This window comes from Marmota monax, unplaced genomic scaffold (genome assembly GCF_021218885.2).
Source record: "Marmota monax isolate L192 unplaced genomic scaffold, Marmota_monax_Labrador192_F-V1.1 WCK01_AAM20220418_F8-fsc00041, whole genome shotgun sequence".
NCBI classification, from domain to species: domain Eukaryota; kingdom Metazoa; phylum Chordata; class Mammalia; order Rodentia; family Sciuridae; genus Marmota; species Marmota monax.
In genome coordinates this window covers 136353-152066 of record NW_026695238.1, presented here as the reverse complement: position 1 = coordinate 152066, position 15714 = coordinate 136353, and the positions used below count along the sequence as shown (strand labels likewise).

At 35.5% G+C, this 15714-nt stretch overlaps 1 protein-coding gene across 2 annotated transcripts in view; it reads left to right on the top strand.

Annotated features, from left to right (window-relative positions):
- The window catches only part of Abca12 (ATP binding cassette subfamily A member 12), a 171662-nt gene that overhangs the window by 60650 nt on the left and 95298 nt on the right, over nt 1–15714 (top strand). For both annotated transcript variants that reach the window (XM_058577446.1, XM_046440002.2), the window contains exons 6-10: nt 2267–2452; nt 4430–4608; nt 6080–6192; nt 10959–11034; nt 15300–15418. In XM_058577446.1, the coding sequence (XP_058433429.1) occupies nt 2267–2452; nt 4430–4608; nt 6080–6192; nt 10959–11034; nt 15300–15418 (673 nt within the window). The remainder of the gene's footprint in view (nt 1–2266; nt 2453–4429; nt 4609–6079; nt 6193–10958; nt 11035–15299; nt 15419–15714) is intronic.

Below are 15714 nucleotides of genomic sequence, written 5' to 3'. Positions count from 1 at the left end.
AGAGAAGAAAAAACAAATGAAGCTATAATACTCTTTGAACTTGCTACCTCATCCATACTAATAATGTCTTTTGAAAAATCAGAGTTTTGCAAAATATCTCCCCTAAGCAGGCAAATCCTTTTCTTTAGCATATTTTAGAGAGCTTACTTATGGATTTTTTTTCTGTTTCCTAGTGATCATCCACTTTACATTTCCCAGATTGCAAGATAATAAACATAATTTTTACAAGAGGTGTGAACTTTATGGCCTGTGAGCTAAATGTGTATGTAGGGTGATTTTAAGAAATTAAATTTGAGTGCCTTTAGGCAGAACAGATACTCTTCTGTTAAATGCAATCCCACTTCTTGTTGTCTTTCAACTATCCAGGTTCATAGATTTGGCTTCCTTGACTGGCCTGTACGGTAGACATTTGAGTCCTACCTTGCATGCTCTTCAGAAATGAAGAGGAAATAATTCTGAAGGTTTTGCATGAGGAATGATATTCCCCCACCTCTCCTTTTTTCTCTCTCTCATACATAAACATTTTAAATAATTATCCATATCGTAGTCATTTCTTCCATCTGAATCATAAGACATGTCTCTTACTTTTATTCACATTCCACCAACCACAACCACTAGTGCTTATTATGTCTCTGTCAGTAACCCTTGGATTAACCTTCTGAGAGACTGAGGCATGTCCATAAGATGGGTCATGTATATAAACCAAAGGATGACACCAACAGATTCCAAAAAATGTTTCCATGGCTCCTCAAGGCAATTCTGCTAATCTGGCCAAAATAGAAGACTTTCCCATTTAGTATAATCTAGACAGTGAAAATCTAGTTTATATAATTTTTGAGGTCTCCCTGCCCAGGAAGCTGGAAATGCCCAGTTAAGTACATTCTAAAACCTCTCTCAATTGGGCCAGTCTGTAAACTAGGAAATGCTATTCTATTCCATTATTTTTCTTCCACATTGGTTCCTAGAGAACAGTCTTGCTTTGCTTTAGATAAATTCATTAACATCTAGAATAGAAATGCTATTCTCAAAAATACCACTTTCTTGTATTGAAACTCCCAAGTCCCCTTTTTCATATGGGACGGATTTTTAGAATTTCGTGAGGCAGCACAGAGCCATATATCCAGGGAAGATAAGCCCAAAGTGAATTCTGTCTGTATAGATATATATTTTAGGAGTAGTTGGAGCAGAGAAGGGATGTAAAAATTAGGATGACATATTGATGCCTATGTCAGCAATCTTTCTGATTCTTCTTTTTCTTTACCACTTTCTGCAACTTTTGCAAGAATGAGTAGAGAAATCATTTGGGGGTGAGTTTACGTGTAATGTTAGAAAAGAGATATGGATGGATGACTAGAAAGCCTAGCACTTCTTGTACATCCTAGATAAGTGGATCCTGTCGTGTTCCATTATATTTAGAAGTTCAGTTGCTGGAAAAGCTGAGTGTATCCTTTGCGATGTGAACTTAAGAGAGGATGAAGTTGATCCTCACATCATAAGAAGGAACCCCTGAAGTGTTACAACTGAATGTAGTTGGCTCTGTAAATGTCTAAACAAATTAATAATGGTGAAAGTGATCAATGTTATAGCTGAAAATTGTGCAGCATATGTTACTGATCTGCATATGGAAAATGTAGGGGGATTATAATGATCCCATTATAAAAAGAACTTACAATTATTGCTTTTAGTAATTATGCTTATGATTATATATTTTTATATGTATTTTTTCCTTTTTCTTCTTCATCTATGAGACTGAAATGAAACATAAACCATGTGTTCACTTCTGAAAAGCCAACAGTTAATCCTAAAAATAGACCTTGAAGCTCCTTCTTTTGGAAGTCTTTCAAAGATGACAATTTCCAAAGGTCATAATCCTAGGAAACATCACGAAGCATTAAGATACCTGAGTTTCTGCTGCTCAGTGCACAGGATTAATTAATAAGATTTCTGTGCATGAAATATTCTGTGAAAAAACACCTGTTGCATTTAGGTTTTCTGGTCAAAGACAGGAATAAGATTAGTAAAACAAATCATATGTAAGCCATTTAAATCATAATGATGACAAGAATTCAGCACATTCACTTCTACTGTCCCTTCACAACTTCTCACAGGTAAACTTGGTGCATTTCATTGTTACTTTAATAATTGCTGTAATAATGCAGGACTTAAAAATGGCTATTGCAAAGACAGGCTGATTTCCTTGAATAGTAGAATATTTTAACATCTGCATTTACTAACATTATCTTGCTCTTCTTGCACATGTTTTTAGCTGTTAAAGCAAAACTCAACCTCAGAAGATGTAAGAAGAGAAATGTGTGAGAGCTATCCAGGATACAGTCCACACTATTCATTCTCCTGGACCACTCTAGGAAAAAATGTCTTTAATAAATTTTGCCTTTCCAACATGACCCTTTTAGAATCTTCTCTTGAGGAACTGAAAGATCAGTTCTCTCAGGTGAGTACAGATCTTTTAATCTCTTCAAGATCTCATTAGCAATTAGAGGACATACACTGATTCCATTTGGGGATCCACACAATAAATCAATAGGAATCAAAGAGCTGTTCTCCAGTCCACATGGATTGTAAAATATTGACTGGAAGGTTCTGTTACCACGTAACCCTCACATAGACATTTTCACACAACATTTAATGTTGGGTAATGTTCACTTATCATTTAGATGTGCAGCATTGATATGATTTCAGTACTGAATTAGAAGTATTGCATTATGATGAATGTAAACATATAATAACAGTAGAACTATGGCTTGTTCTATGCTGAATAAAGATTGGCTTTTCTAGCCAGGCACAGTGACATACACCTGTAATCCTAGGGGCCTGGGAAGCTGAGGCAGGAGGATCATGAGTTGAAAGCCACGCTCAGCAAAAGTGAGGTGCTAAGCAACTCCTGAGACCCTGTCTCTAAACAAAATACAAAATAGGGCTAGGGAATGTGGTTCAGTGGTCAAGTGCCCCTGAGTTCAATCCCTGGTACCAAAAAAAAAGAAAGAAAGAAAAAGAAAAACAAGATTGACTTTTCTATGATGTCTGTAGTAAGATTACTCAGGATATAGTGCAAATAATCGAAGTATCAGAGCTATACAACTATGAGAAGTTAGAATAATGGAACCTTTTTGTCTTTTCTCACTGACTTCAAGCCTAATTTGTAAACCTGGATTTTGATGTAACAATATATACCTCTTCCAAAAACTATTATACATTAGACCAAGAACATTCTACTGTAGAATGGTAATAACATTTGGTGTATGCTAGTCCTAAATAGACAAGAGTGAAAATACGACACCACTAATCAACACTTCATAAAATCCACATATAACAAAATATCAAAGAATTCTTTTGAATTTTATCAACAGGAATAAAGGAAACATGCATGCTAATATTTTTCCCTCAATTCTCTGATTTTTTTTATTTTAAGTAATTTTTAAAAATCATCATTCAGTAACCTGAATTTCCAAAAGAACTAGATTATAGACGCTAGTCACTACTATAGTGATGCCGATCCAGTATAAAGCACTTAATGTCCTTTTTGAATAAATTTGGCAGGCATGTAGAATAGAATATGTCATCAAAAATGCATTGTTCAAAGGCTCACTCTCAGCATGAAAGACCTTGAATTAAGACAGTCTATAGCTCAGCTTCACTGGTATGAATGAACTAAGAAAATTGCTTTGAGTGGGAATATAACAAAGAAAATATGTTACCTCAGAAGTTGCTAGCTGGATATTGTGATCTAACACAAGAACAAAATTATGGTGTTTGTTTATTTGCTTGTTCATAGTACAGAGTATATTTATTACATATGCTCACTCACTATCCATTGCTCATTGTAACTACAGCTCCCTGCATTGCTGTGAAACTTCAGAAATATTTTATTGCACTAAGTATGTGTAATTCTAATAATAAACATTTTCATCTATGTATTTCTACACATCATGTATATCATATACATCATTAATATATTTAGACTATTTTTTATCTTTAATATTCATGTGTATTAGTCTTAAGGGTTATTCACCAAAGAATAAAAGGTCTAGTAAAGGATAGAGAGGAGATAGGCCTCCAACTCCTAAATCATTTCCCAAGAAAAGAGAAGAACATTGCTCCAAAGCTAATTTTGTTTTTGGAAATTAATTTTAATTTACAAATATATAACTTAAAATATTTTATATAAATACAACTTTGTTAGCCAAACTTCTAATATGCCGATTTCTGGAGTTATAGAGAAAGTCCAATTATGTTTATGAATGGTAGAAATGGTTGCTTTTTCAAATAATAGATGGCTTCCAACTGAGTGAAGATTCAAAAGATGTGCTTATGTGAACAGTCTAGATTTTTGATGCTTTCCAGGACAGTAAGCCATGTGATTGCAAATGCTAAAGCCTCACCTGATGGTTTGTGATTTTGTTTTTTTAAGCTATCAAGTGACCCCAACAATCAGAAGATAGTGTTCCAAGAAATAGTCCAAGTGCTGTCCTTCTTCTCACAAGTGCAGGACCAGGCAGCCCTGTGGCAGCTCCTCTCTAGCTTTCCAAATGTGTTTCAGAATGACACCTCACTAAGCAGTCTATTTGATGTCCTCCGAAAGGCAGACAGGTAAGAAAATGTAAGAATTAGATGAACTGGTATTGTTCACAGAGAAGTCTTTTTTTTTTTTTGATATTTCTTGTGAGGTTACTGTTATGTACAAAATTTAAGTTCAGAGCAAATGAGCTCTCAGTACTTCACTGCAGATGTTAACAATAAAGGTAAGTATGGGTGTGTACGTGTGTATATATAGTTTTATATACATGTATACGTATACACATATATACACATATATACACATATGCATATATTAAATATATAATACTATATAGAGATAATATACAATGTATGTTAATATATATGAGTATATATATTTATATAAAGTACCTGTCTATTTATCTTGAAATCCTCATATTATACTAAAAACAACCTAGAACATACTTATTGGTTAGCTCTCTAAACAACTTTAATTCAGGTCTAGGAGACCAAAACTAAAACAATCTTAATTTCAATTTTAAAAATTCCAAAAATGTCATAGAATACCCTGAGATTAAACCCACAGACTGGATCTATTGCTGGAGTTTACTAAGATGCTTGACAGGGAAAAACTGTTAGCTTATTTTTCTACATTTAACTTCATAAATGGCAAATTGTTAACAAAAGCCTTTGTTCTGGTTACTACTCAAGTTAATTAAAACATTGGCTCAGCCTTCACTCTTGGTATAAATCACAGTGTTTATGAAATTCAGACATCCTTCTGTAGTTGCAACATTTCTTTAAAAATGTGCTAACAACCGGAAGGGGATAAAAAGATATTTTTTTTAAGTAATCAATTGTGATTTTGGAAATACAAAATGAACTCAAACAAAAGTGGATTTGCGGATTTCCTATTCCCAGTAAAGGCTACCCATACACATAATAGGAAGACAGTGCCAATTAGTATGGATATTAATTTTTAGCTACGTTTGGAGTAGTGCCTATGGACCACTTAGAAGATAGAGGACAGTCTTTAAGTAAGGAAAGCTCCATTTCATTTTCAAAAAAATTATCACTTGTTTAGCAAAAGTTAAATATTTATAAAATGCTTCAATAATAATAATTCCTGAAACTGGATCCTTTATCTGGACTTGCTCTTTTGTTGGTGGGGGAGGGGCTGGCTTTTTAGTGAAAATATTTAATTTTTCCTTTAATTAAAAAAAGACATTTTTTTTTCAAATTTGTGTTTCTTAACCTGTTATTTATAAGTTTTAAAAGAAAAAAAAACTGATGTGAACTTTGCTCCCTTATTTAAAAGTCTTTGAGTCTTAAGCTTTCTTTCCACACTAGAAACATAAAGTTCTCTCTTCTGGTTCAAGAACATTTGATTGGGATTTCATGCATGAGCAGATAAATGCATAATTAAATTATAAAAGCAGCATCTTGTCTTTTATATTGTAAGAATAATGTTCTGTATTGCAGCCATTTTCTCTTTGAATAACCTTTTGTTTCTGTCTGTAAGCCTTGAAACACAATCTGGTTTAATTGTTTTTCTACTTGTTAGGGCACTGCTAGTCCTGCAGAAGGTTTTTCCACGTGTTGAGACTCACGAAGGTTTCAGAACCCTTCAAAAGTCTGTTAAGCATCTGCTGTACACTCTGGACTCCCCAGCTCGAGGTATTGTATTTCCATCTTCACTGTATTGAATTCAGTGTTACAAAGTCCATTAGGAATATAAAGCCGAGTGCAACTCAGGTGATCACATAGAGATGGTATTATTCTTAGATGAATGCATATGCTACAGATAAATCCAAATCTTGAGTCAGAGTGTGAAAAAGAAAAAAAATGGCTGAGAAAGGCTAGGCGTTTCTAGGGTTTTTATTTTGGTAAAAATGACCTCTCTGAACTTGTAAAACTATGTCAATACTTGGGATGGAAACTAAGTACCAGGCAGTAAGCCTCAACAAATAGATTCCTACCACCATTTTGGGGGAACAAAGGTCTAAACTGAATTGCAAGATTTAGGTCCTCATTTCCAAACTTTAATTTCTTTCAAAAATTCTTTCTTTCTTTCAGAAAGAATCTTTCATTAGCAAAAATACATCCCTCAACCAACCATCTTGAAGATGTATAGTGATGTCAAAGCACAAATAGATCAGTAAACACCTACTGTCATTCCAGTGACACCAAGTGTAGCATGTTGCTCCTGAGTCAGAAAATGTCACCTTTGCATATATAGAATAGTATTATTTATCACTCACAAGGAAATACATAGATAGATATGCGCAGATACATGCAAAGGATCAGGGCTGTAGGGAGTAAATCTCTACTTCCCAGGAAAAATGTTGGGTTAACATTTACCTCTCCTGAATGAATTAGGCGTTGTCAATTGAGTTTGTCAGCTTTTAAGTATGGATTGTTTTTGGATTATACAGTAAGCTCCCTGAGAGCATCATGTCAAAAACAGATTCTTCCTTATTTTTGTCTTAAAATACCAGTTTTCATATGAGAGTTAAGTCTGAGAAGACTTTGAAGAATTCTTACTAAAAAGTATGACATATTCTTGGGTACCAGTTTCTATTAGTCTAGAGATTTTTATATCTACAATTATAGAACAAATGACTAGCTTGCAAGATTGATTACTGTTAAGTTTAATGGTCTTAATGAACACTAGAAAAGAAGGCTTGTTCTTTAAAAAGTCCAAGCCACAGAACCAAAGAGTGCACTAACAGACTTTTATGATTTCCTCTGTATTTTTTTATATTTGCATTTTAAAGATTTCAGAACTTCACATTTTTTTACCTTTCTTGTTCTTTTCATCTGCAGACTCAAGCCTTATAATTAATACAAAGTGATAAAGTTAAGATTTTTACTCCCCAAAGGACAAAAGCTCATCTGTGACTTAGAAGTCACAAAAGTAAGCAAGTAAGCAGCACTTCTTACTAAACAGGTCGCAAGATACTCTTCTCTGTGAATGACATAACTCAATTTTCAGTATGTAACAATGGCCATGCCTTATGTCTATGAATATGCTGAAGACTTTGGCAATTATTGAAACATGTTTTTGGAGGTTAAGGTGACAAGAAGATACACCAGAAAATGTATTTGTATCTGTAAAATTTGATGTGCTTAGTTTTTCTTTGTTTTTAAATTTCATACACTTACAATTTCATTAGTCTGGGGTTAAGGCAAAAACATTTACATCTCTTTCTAAAACTCATTAACCCTAAGCCTGTACCTGCTTGAAAAATGTTCCTAGGAATTTCTGGGAAACATTCAGGGAGCTCAACTTTGAACCCGTGATGCTAATTTAGCAGCACAGGTGTCTCTGGCCCTGAGTATGGATATCTATTACATTGTCCAGCACACCCCGTGCTTAGTTTTCATGGCATTCAACAGCATTTTTGAAGCAAAATTACTTTCTCTTGGGTTTTTCACCCAGTGAAGCTGGAGAAGAGTGGTAACTCATAGAAGAGTTGCTTGACACCTCTTTAATGCATGACAGGGTAAAGATAGCCTTGTAAGGTCTCAGATCAGTCTTTCAAACAGGGAAAATAATAGGATTTTGTGTCAATGCAAAGTGCTTCATTATATTCAATTCCTTTTATTATGAAAATAATCCTATGAGATGCAGCTATTATCCCATTTCACAGACAAAGAAAGTGAGGCATAAGAGGGTGGACACTACCTAGTTTCACACACAGCAGGTAGCCAATTCGAGGTCAGAACCTGGATCTGTCTGTCCCTTGAATTCTCCTGTGGGTGGCCTCACTCTCATTTTATCTCTGGGACATAGGCACACTTGAATCCAGGGTTTCTTGCTGGGTCATGCAAGTACATGCTACACCAGACCTCAGTGCTGCTCCCACATTCAGCCCGAGGGGGTTGGGCCTGTCATGCTGCACCTTCACCCACAGGTGCACTTTTTTAGTCGTGCTCAATTTCCCTCCACACTCTGATTTCTACACACTTCCTCCTCCCCCGTCCATCTCTGATTTAAACTGAGTTATGGACACTCTCAGGGTTTCTCCAGAAGCCTCCTCAGCAACCATGAAAGCAGGGAGATGCTAATACAACCCTAGGAAGAAAGTTGTCTTCCTTCTGTCCTAAGGGATCTAAGTTCCAGCAAGGATTCCTGATACAGTTGTTAAGCTCTATTACTTCCATTTATAAAGACTGAGTATCAGGAGTAGAGATGACCTTTCTGAGTTATTGGAATTTGCCTTTTGCAAAGTAGCATATTATAAATTGCATTTTTAAATAGAAAGCAATCCTTATGATGCAAAAAAGTCTCTGTGCACTAGATGTCTGTGGGTTCCACTTTTAAACATGCCCAATCCTTCAAAAATCAGAGGTTTGTAACATTTTCCACTTCATTTAGGTCTGTTTAGTACAGTAGTTCTTCCAAGATACTTTATAGTCCTTAGTGGCCAGAGGGGAAATTTTCTATTTAACTTCAAGGTCAAGTCTATCATTGATAACATAAAGTTAATTTCTATTAGTTACTTACTTTAATAGCTTAATGAAGAAGAAACTCCATAACCACATAGTACACAAATGCCAACTTGCTAAGCATCACATAGGAGTTCAAAGTAAGCAATATTTGATCTGGGAAAAGCAGTTTTGGAAACTTTTACATTGCAAAAGCTTAAATCTCATTATGTCTCCATTCTTGATTATATATGGATACCAACAAATTTGGTTTTTTTTATTTTGGCTATCTTCATTCTTGGTACTTGAACTTGTAGATGCATGTTCTATCAGTAAAACAATAATATTCTGCTGCACCTTGGACAAAGCACAGGAAAATCCACTCTTCTGAACAGGAAAACTGAAAAAGCCATTCTACTCGTTACTAGGAGCCAAGATGAATGATGCAGAAGGTAGATAAAGAGGTTTTAAATTCTGGGATACTATTTTTTGCACATATTAATTTAAATAAAATAAACTGATCAGCATCAGAAATGCATGGATGGCATAGTTTTGCATTAGGATGTGGTACATCCTAAAGCTTTCTAAGAAGGAAAGAACTATTAAAGGAAGAACTATGAAAGCTGGTATTAAAGTATCCTATTGAAAGTGATTAGACCCTGACTCAGGAGGCTGAGACAGGAAGATTGCAAATTTGAGGCCACTTAGCGAAGCTGTAAGCAAATTAGGGAGACTGCCTCAAAATAAAAAGTAAAAAGGGCTAGGGGTATGGCTCAGTGATAAAGTGCCCCTAGGTTAAATCCCCAGTACCATGAAAGACAGAGGAGAGGAAGAAGGCTGGAAAAGAAAGAAAGAGTCTAGGCCAATGTTAAAAGGGAAAGAATTGAACCATATTCGATTATTTATAAGAAATGAGTCATGTCTGAAGAGAAGACTGAAATATGCGATACTGTTTTCCTAAAGGAGCTGACTTAAAGCATTGAATTTATGGTGCTTTTATTTATCCAGTTTCCATCTAAAGAATTTTTGTTTCAAATTTCTCATATGAATGCTATTGTATACTTACTCATTATATAATCTTTGCAGCAAGCTGAATAAGTGACCTATTTAACTTCTAGGGAAACTCTCCATGTTTAATTCAATCTTCACATACAGTTTCCATAAGATCCAACGTGGTGATTGCCTTCCATACTCTGCAAGTTCTTAATATTTGAAATGACTGAGAACAGTTCTGTCTACATTAGTTGATTTGCATCCATAGCTGCACTTGATGATCAGTGGCTGTTTTTAGAAATGTAGAGAATACTGAATAGTGACGGCAGATGTTTCCCAAGGCTATATGATAAGCAACTGAAGATCTCCCTCCACTCCTTCCCGCCAAAAGAAAAAATATCCAGTGACCTGAAGGAGTGAAAATCGGCTTCATTTGATTAAGAAATCAAGTTGTAGTCAATCTGCACTATGAGATTTAAGAGTCGTCTCTGCAAAGAAGTCTTAAGAGGAAACAATGTAGTAGTTTAAGACATGGAGAACAAATTTATTAGAAATGCATGCGTTTGACTGTTGGGATTATTTTGATCAGCAGACACCTATTTCCTATAAATACTTTCAACAAAAAAAGCATAAATGTCTTCTGTAAAATTCTTTTGGAAAAAAAGAAGTGTTTAGATTTTTTTCTTTTAATTTTCTCCCCATTTATTTCACTTGAAATGCTTCTTTTTCTTTTTAAAATTACAGTGATGGATGTGTATTAATCATACAAATTAATGGGTTTCACTGTGACATTTCCATACAGGCATATATTGCATTTTGATCATGCCCCCTCTCTCCTCTTCCCTCTCCTCTATCTCTCCTCTCATTTTTCCTTATCTCCCCCTCCTCACCCCTCTCTCCGTTAGCCTCTTTCACTTTCCTTCCCTGATAGTGACTTGGAATGGTTTTTGCTGAGAAGAAAAAAAAAATCTTTAATCACACATGTTAAATGTTTACCTATATAAATATTATTACTTTAGGTGACTCTGATAATACAACACACATATGGAGGGAAGATGATGAACAGACACTGTCCCCAAGCAGTCTGGCTGCACAGTAAGTCTTTGTTTCTGAATTGTTTGGTAACTTGGTTGAATAAGCAATTAAAACAGTTCATACACACAATTCTATTAGTAGTGTTAAAAACCATGGGATATAAAAACCAACTATGACCTGCCAAAGGAAAGGACACAGCTCCAGTGTAGTAAAGGGGAAACTTCTTGTGGAATTATTGAATGACATTGTTGGATAATACAACACGAGGACCTGTTTTTCACTTCCAAGGTTGTGTAACTATATCTAACGTGACAAGTCTGCATGCTACTTTAGACCTGTGGGGTCAGTTTCCAACTATTTTAAAGTATTTCACCATGAAAAATACATAAGCACCTGTGTTAGTCTGTTCAAGCCACTATTGCAAAATGCCATAAATAAGGAAGCTTTTAAGCAACAGAAATTTATTTTTTACACTTTTGCAGGCTGGGAAGTCCTATATCAAGGCCCCAGCAGATTTGGGTCTGATGTGGGCCTGCTTTTTGATTCAGAGATAGTGCCATCTCACTCTGTCCTCACATGGTGAAGGGGTCAAGGCAGCTCTCTGTGGCTACTTTTACTTATAATGGCCATTCCCATTGCTATTTGTGAAACCTCTGCTCTTATAACCTGACCACCTACCATAGGTCCCAACTCCTAATTCTGTCACGTTGGGAGTCAGGATTTCAATGACTTTAGGGGGATAAAAACATTCAGACCAATTTTTCACGTTAATATTTCTTTTAGTTTTTAAAGAACCAAAATATTCCTTACTTCCAATCAAGGTAATGCATTATTTCTTTGGTAGGCAGGTAGACAAAAATGTTGATAGAAAATTTAAGTTTGGATTTTTATTAGGGTGTGTAGAGAGTGCCAGGAATATGTGGAGGAAATGACAGCAGGGACCATGGGCACTAAAGACCATCCATGTAAGCAGATTACTGAAGTAACTGTAATGATGATGGGAGGAAATTTAGCACTCCCCTGTAGTACTGATGGAGGTAAATTCCTGTAGTTCAAGGCAAACGTAGAGATCAGATAGCTGGCCAGATGAGGGTTGCTTTAATCTAATAAATTAAACTATTGAAATCCTTTGACTTTAGTGCCTCCAAATATGTTTTTTTGTGCTAATGGATATTTGTGCAAATAAAAATAAAGAGAAAGGGCATGGGATAAAGTCAATTAATGGGTACTGAATTCTGGGTTAGGAACAAGAAGTTCTGGGGGGCTGTTGTGCGATAGGATGACTATAGATGATTATCTGCTGCATACTGCAAAAAGCTAGTATGTTTTCATCATGAAGGAATGATCAATGTTTGAGGAGATATGTTTAACCTAACACAATGTATACATGTATCAGAATATCACATAGTATCCCATAAATATACACAATTTTTGTTTCCATTAAAAAATAAATCAACTCCTAATAAGAAGAAAGAGTAGGACTTATTTTTAACTATTTTTTTTTCTAAAAAAGCATCCAAGTAGTTGCTTAGAAACTTGCTATGATTTAATGAAAAGGTCCCTGACTCAGAGTAAAGTCTAAGCTAAATCCTTGCATAAACAAGCACTTCCTGTCTCTCGGGCCATCTCCTTCTTCCTCCGTGGTGGCTGACCCAGTTCTTCTCCCAGAGCGACTTAGTCCTTAGACAGCTTCCCATAGGCTGCCATGTTTCAAATACATAGGTCTTTGAAACACACTCCCCATATAGCCATCAAAAATAAGAAGTTTTAAAACCACCTTTTAAGTTGAACTAGGTAGATGCTTATTGCTGACACCAGGTATCTTTATCAGAGCCTGGAAGCTCCCTAGCTTTGACAGTGCCAGTGCCTCAGCCTTCCCATTCCACAGCAAATGAAGTTAGCTCTGACAGCTGGCTGACAGTTTATTAGGAAGAACTCAATACTTTTAAGATGGCTCTTATTGTGATTGATGAAATTAAGGGATTTCTTATCTTCAGACTTCCTTTCCATTCCTACTTAAAAATAATCACAGAGTAGCAATAGTGACATATGATAAAAGAATAAAAGTTTTTTTAAAGAACTCTACTCAAAAATATTTTTTCCTCATGGCTCCATCATTATTTTTGTTTTATTAATTGTTTTTCTGTGTGTGGGGTGTCAAGCATGTGCTCATACACCACTCACCTTTTATTGTAAGAACTCTTGGGAGTTAAGATTTTCTATCAAGAATATGTTTAAAAAACTCATGGGATGTTTGTACCAAAATAGTGGAATCTTAATTTTTGGAGTATGTTAAATTCACTCTCAAAAATCTTGACAATCTAATGTTCTTTATAAAACTGAGAGAAGGACTTAGATGATATTGCAAGGTCACTTCAAGCCCAACTGTTCTTTATTCTAGTCTTAACAATAACCTTGGGAATCTGTTGGTTTTGTCCATCTGGATAGTTAGGCCAGTATTTTGCTGCTAAGCACTGCACTCTGCTGGAACTGGTTCTGGACTGTAATAACTGCACCACGAGAGCAAAACAAACACAAAAGAAGAAGGGTAGTACTGAGAAGGACAAGATAAGGAAAGAGAGAGAGAAATAAGAGAGGACCATCTCTGAGACTGGATCAACCTACCCCGCATGTGCCCTCCAGAGATGCCTCATTGGTCTCTTTTCAGATAAATAGCCAATATCTCTGCGGCTTCCTAAAAAACTCACTTATGTATTCATTCACTCAGTCACTAGTAACTCAAGTCTGTGATGTACAAAAGACAAATGCTAGGTGTTCTATGACCAGGATGGTGGCGGGATGAGCAAGGAGTGGGATACAACATTAAATGGATCATTCTTCCAAGTTGTTCACAGGGAACATAAGTCTATCTTGAAACCTATATTCATTATTATACCAAGTAAAACAAATGGATTATCTCCCCCAAAAGAAAATAGATGCAGAAAATTTATAATTATGGTCCTAATTCCACTTGTTTCTTCTTTATATTCTGGATTCTCAAATTGCGTCTTATATTTTATCTTTAGGGTCTTCTTTCTGAGATTGCTTTTCATTTCCCTCAACGATCTTAAAACTATTGAATATTCCAAGACACTGGCTCAGGGCTTTTTGTCTTAGGACAGTGCTATGAGTACATTGATCATTATGGTCTTGAATTGACTTGATTTGACTGGACTCACTGATTTTATGATTGGAGCAACAAGAAACTCAGCTATATAGAGACATGACTTGATATTATATGGTTAGCCTATACAACAAGGTTAGTTTTGTTATCTAATACATGCCTATTGGGTTTTTATATTTATAACGTGATATAGAAATTTCCCTGATAGATGATTTCTTTTATTTTGGCCAGAAAATAAAATTCTTTAGTCTAAGAATATACTGTTCTGTCCTTTATTTGTGAATTGACAAAAGGCATTAATTATCTATAAGGAAGCATTGATAAATAATGAGGCCGTCTAAAAGCTAAGACAACCAGGTATAGTATTATCCAGAGTCTCTAGTGAAGGAGATGCTTAAGTAAAAGCAGAAGACTTTTGAAATAAGTGCTTTATTTTTTTAACCTGGAGGTTATGAATTGTATTTAAATGAGAGTCATTCATATGACCACTATGCAGTGCTCTCATGGCTCATTTAGAGACTTTTCCTGCCATTGAATCATTTTCTTTTTAAAGTTCCTCAAGGATTCAGTGTTGTTAACCCACATCTAAACACTGTGAGGTTTCTTTGATATTAATGCAAACATTTTTCTATATTCACTAGCTACACCAGGGTAAGTCTCTCACTAATATTATAACATCTGAGTTAAACATCTGATAGGACTAGTTGATTTGCATACTGTGCAGTTTGATTCAAAGCAGATGACCCCCAAGTCAGACATTGACATTTCTTCTATCTTAACTATACACAAAATTCAACATTAAAGGAAGAGTTTTAAAAAATAGAGAGGTAGCCTCCCAATTGAAGTGACAAGCTATACATCACGCACACATATGTGTTCTCTGAGGCACATATGTCTCAACGACCTTTGGCAGTCCTCAGATGGCAAGCAATTTGAAAGGAAAGCAGAAAGACGTTAATTTGAGGATAAATATTAAAATAATTAAACATAAAGACTATTCTCATGTAAAAAGCAAGTACTCAGCATATCCTGAGTAATGCTGCCCTTGGGCACTTGGGCTAGATCAGGCAGGATGAGCACATTCCTGGTGTTCTGATACCATCAACCAAAGCCAAGCCACCTAGAACTAACATGACCTCAGTGAATGGCCTTGCTTTTTGTTTAGCTGACTTAATGTATATATTCTTTCCAAATTCTATAGGCTCCTAATCCTGGAAAACTTTGAAGATGCCATCTTAAATATATCATCAAATAGTCCTTATTTTCCCTACTTGGCCTGTGTGAGAAATGTGACTGACAATCTGGCCAGGGGATCACCAGGTAACACTCTTCTTAACAGTGAAACTCTGCTCCTTGTTTCTGTTTCTGTTCTTAACTATTAAGTTCTTTAAAACATCGGCTTATGAAAGAAAATTTTTTTAAAAAAACTTACCTTTCATATGTATTTGTTTCAGTATGGGGGTTTAATATCTGAAGGGAGGATGTAGTCCTACCATTATATTAATGTAGCTGCTATTAGGGCATCTGGTCAACCGGACAAATTTTAATATAATGGCCATTTACTGGTTTACCGCAGTCTGGCTGGGCACAATCAGGAGCCACTTGTCAAAAGAAAC